We start from the raw sequence: 4747 nt of genomic DNA on the forward strand, positions 1-4747 counted from the left end.
ATACACGCATGTATGTAAAAGTTGTCACCGTGTTAAAAATAACTTTAACATGGCTACCAGATTTTTTGTTATAATTATATCGAATTAAATCAACAGTTTATAACATTCAATTTCATTCCATTGCATATTTCTTAAATGAAAACACATGATTTATACTTCTTATTTAAAAAAACCGTAAAAGTAAATACATATTGAATAGCTGAACGCTGTAAATATGCATTTTTTCCAAACTTTTTTTGAATCAATTATATAAAATGTAAATTCCAAAGTTTGATTCTTTACAAATTTTAGGCAAAGCCTTAAGATTATAAAGATTGAACAAGAACAGATGTTTTCAGTTAAACAACTCTTTATTTCAGTAAATCCATTCATGTTATCGACAAAACATTCTCATTGTAGCGCCAATAAGACACTTGAAAATATAGAAAAAAATCCAATCATGTTCTTGTTTTTGTTGATTATTTCTGACGGTTTATTTTTGTGTATGAGATTTGATTTTACAAGTGCTGCTAATATTAACAGTTTTATCTTTTGCATTTTCGTTGCTTTTTTGTACCATGTGACATCTTATCAATATCTTCAGAATTTTATTTTTCTTATAAAGTTAGCCATCTTTGTGTAGAAAATGTGACAACAAGTCAGCACATATAAAAAAATTGTTTATTTTGCCATCTGAAGCATTGACACATTTTGTGAAACTATTGCGCATTTTCAACACCGTCTAAAAATTTCAAGAACACTAAGCCATTTCAGTACACTGAGCCACTAAGATTGTTTGTTTTTTGTTTAACTTTTTGAGTGTGACTCTCAATCAGCACATTCAAGATTATATACAATAATAGATATAGTGTTGTTAATAACCTGAAGCATCGACACATTTGTTAAATCATGGCGCATAATCAACACATGATTACAATGAGCTGTTTTTTTTCTTTCCTAAGAGTTAAAAAGAGAGGCCGTCCGTTCGGAACATTATCCTATTATCCTTACAGTGAATAGCCACGCATGAAAAGGAAGAAATATAGGATCAAGCATATTTAGTCTCTTGAGCTTTAAACTGATTTCTAAACAAGGAAATTATTGTGTCGTCTAGCTGTTCCTTATATCATTCAATTTTAAGCAAAATGCATTCGAATTTAAGCTAACGGATAATGCAATATATCTAGTAAAAATGCAAAAATAATATTACGAACTGATTTAGGAACCAAATTCACAATAAAGTTTAAACTTGGTACATATACGAGTTTAGTTTTATGTTAAAATGAAGTTGTAAAACAACTATTCTAGTGATTAAATGTCAATATCTCATTTTCAGAGAAAGTTTTTTTAAGCATAAATGCACAATTATTTTTATTGCCTTAACTTAATCGTGAAAAGCGGACTCCAATACATTTTCTTTTGCATGACGGCAATGGAAATATTATTTCAAAAGTAATGCTCCCCTTGATATAGCCTTAAACTACAAACTGCAAACTTCCAGATAAATCGCTCACTTCATTTTACAGAATAATTTAATTAATCTTAAAAAATGACCTTAAAATTGAACAAATAAGTTGTAACTTTTTATTATTTATACATGTTGCTGATTTTTTAAAAAATACCTTAAATATATCTTTCACTTTATATCTTTAAGTATCCTAGATGATCAATGTAAAGTAAACCAATTTCATGTTTTTAGGAATTTGTACCCCAGTGGAGTTATGGCAGCCATTCCTTAATACAAATGCACTTTATTTGGCATTATTTAAGTTATCAACTCCAGTCAGTTAGCAATTCGAGGCATTATTTTCTGTTTTATAGAGAAACATTGACCCAGATCTTTGGTTAAAGCTCCACATAATCTACACATCTTAAGGAATGTCAATTGCTTAATTCGAACTAACATCATTCAGTTCTTCTTCTTTAAGCAATTGAGACTCATTCCGGTAAATTTGCTCCGTGAGCCGATCACAGAACGCAACAATGCATTACTCATTTTTATGAAACTGACTGTTTTACAAATATATCACAAATAAATAGGTTTTTCTTTTTTTGTGATATATACTTTTAATATTTATCTGCTACCAACAAAATGTCCTTGAAGTTTGTTTTTCTATTTCATGATCATCATAATTATGACGATGATGATGATCATAATCACAATCATCACCATTATTATTATTATTATCATAATCATCATCATCACCATTATTATTATTATTATCATCAGCATCATCAGCATCATTATTATTATTTTTATTACTTATATAATGTTATTAATATTATTATTATTATTTTTATTTTTATCATAATTATTATTATTATTATTTGTTGCAGATTGCTCATTTCAACCACTGCAATTCATTTTGTAAGCATTATATAATTCAGTAAAGAGCATAGATATAAAATGAGCATATTGTTGTATTTCACTCACGCAGTATAACATCCATTTTATAATATTTGCTTACTAAAACATAATATCAGTGAATTGATTATTAATTCACTTTTCCTTTACTGTATGCAATTAATGTTTTCTATCTTTCAGGAAGTACTGGAAATCTGCTACTAGCTGAAACAGACTGTTATCTTATGGATATAACGAAGGCTAAAGTGGTAATGTTCCAAACTAATTGAGTTTGTCACATATCGTACGATTGTCTTATAAAGCAGGGAATTTCATCTAGATGACATATAAATCAAGAGAAACATACAACACTTGCCAGGATAAAATAATTAGCCATTCTGAAATGTGAGAAGTGCTACTTCAATATGTTTTAGGGTTATCACATAGACATCTTCAAGTGTTGGAAATCAGTTTTTTACAAAGTAGCTTTGAACTTTGATTAACAATTTCGGAGAGAAAAAAATATATAATTGGAAGGATAAAATAACACATTGAAACGCTTAGTATTAATTAAATGGAAAGAAAATTTTATTAAGGCGGCGGAATCAATATTCACTTCTTACTTTGTGTCTAAACCAACAATAAAAATCGTTTTTTCTGGCAATTGTGCAAAAACCTATCTGCTGAACAAAAAAAGAGGAAAACAGTATTTAATTTCGAGATAGATTATTATTAAAATAAATTGAAATTCGTGCTCAAATTTTAAAGCAATAGGTGTAACACGTTGAAACCAATAATTGCAAAACGTGGCTCAAATTACCTGGGTTTTTTTGAGAATTTTGTTGATACCAACGCTGTGTATGTAAAGATATGTACATGGATCAAGCAAAGTCTCTATCACATCATATTAATAAGAGCGCGGAAAATGGCAGTTTCCAGAGCAACGAGACGCTGCAAAATAGACAAGTGGCCTTTGTAATCCTGAAGACGACGGTGATGATAATCGTCATGCTGGGAGCGGTATTCGGGAATATCCTTGTTGTAATCGCTGTTATGAAATTCCAACGCTTGAGAGCTATTACTAACTATTTTATCGTCTCATTGGCTTGCGCGGATTTTCTAGTGGCAATTCTCGTAATGCCATTTAATGCAAGTATAGAAATATCCGGGAAATGGATTTTCGGAAGAGTAATGTGTGACGTGTACAATTCAAATGATGTCCTTTTTAGTACAGCATCTATTCTTCATTTGTGCTGTATATCAATGGATAGATATATCGCAATAATCCATCCCTTCAAATATGAGTCGAAGATGACACGTTTTAGAGTTTTTATTATGATTGCCATCACTTGGATTTCATCTATCTTAATCTCCTATATTCCTATTCAATCTCATTGGTATACGACTACAGACACATTAGAGGAAATGGAAAACAGTCCTGACCAATGTTTATTCGTTGTAAATAAAGGTTACGCTGTCATATCCTCTAGCATTTCTTTCTGGATACCGTGTACCATTATGGTGTTTGTATATTTAAAGATCTTTATGGAAGCAAGGCGCCAGGAAACACAAATAAAGCAAACAGGCTATCATTTAAAGGGTAGACCGTCAGAAAATACTAATTTGAATGACGATCAAAGTGAACGACGCAATGAAAGAAAGCGCATGCGGAGAGAACATAAAGCGGCGAAAACATTGGGTATAATTATGGGTGCTTTTGTGTTCTGTTTTCTTCCTTTCTTTACTTGGTACTTTGTAACAACATTATGCGGGGATTCCTGTCCATATCCCCAAACGCTAGGTTCTGCCCTGTTTTGGCTTGGTTACCTCAACTCGTGCTTAAATCCAGTTATATATGCTTACTTTAACAGGGACTTTAGAAGCGCCTTTAGGAAATTACTTAAATGTAACAAGTTTTTTAGTGGAAGCAATAGTGAAAACAATTCTGGTGTAGTGTTGACTGCTGGACAATATGAAAACAGAGACAATGTTGTTCACATTAATTCTGATAAACTTGTACGAAATGGAAATAAATCTCATGTGTGATAAGTTTTTTATTATAATTAGATTTTTGATACATTTTTTTTTCTTTTTTCGTCTGCTTTAAATGATATAAATTTAATTATTTATGTTTATGCACAACTGCTGATATATGAATAATACAATGTATTATAATATTGTGACTAAAGCGCATTAATACAATTTTTTATTTTCAAGATGTACTTTTTCATTAAAAGATCTATATGATACTTTTAAAATAGACATTGGAAATGCTGTTATACTATCCAATCCATGGTAAATGGGGTCTTTAAATGCAACCTAGAGTCTTTGGATGATCATGATACTGCCGCGTTGACCTTTTGTGTGAACGATCTATTACTGTGCTGTTACATGTACCTGGTCACAGCCGAAGATAATTTGAGC

At 30.7% G+C, this 4747-nt stretch overlaps 1 protein-coding gene across 1 annotated transcript; it reads left to right on the forward strand.

The window, feature by feature from the left end:
- The first annotated feature begins 2530 nt into the window (after positions 1–2530).
- On the forward strand, positions 2531–4372 carry LOC132747505 (octopamine receptor beta-2R-like). Its single transcript, XM_060736904.1, has one exon. It carries the CDS (start codon positions 3194–3196, stop codon positions 4367–4369), a length of 1176 nt encoding a protein of 391 aa, XP_060592887.1. The 5' UTR covers positions 2531–3193; the 3' UTR covers positions 4370–4372.
- The last annotated feature ends 375 nt before the right edge of the window (positions 4373–4747 follow it).

The sequence above is a fragment of the Ruditapes philippinarum genome, unplaced genomic scaffold, assembly GCF_026571515.1.
Source record: "Ruditapes philippinarum isolate M1 unplaced genomic scaffold, ASM2657151v2 ctg1242_1_1_1_1, whole genome shotgun sequence".
NCBI lineage: Eukaryota > Metazoa > Mollusca > Bivalvia > Venerida > Veneridae > Ruditapes > Ruditapes philippinarum.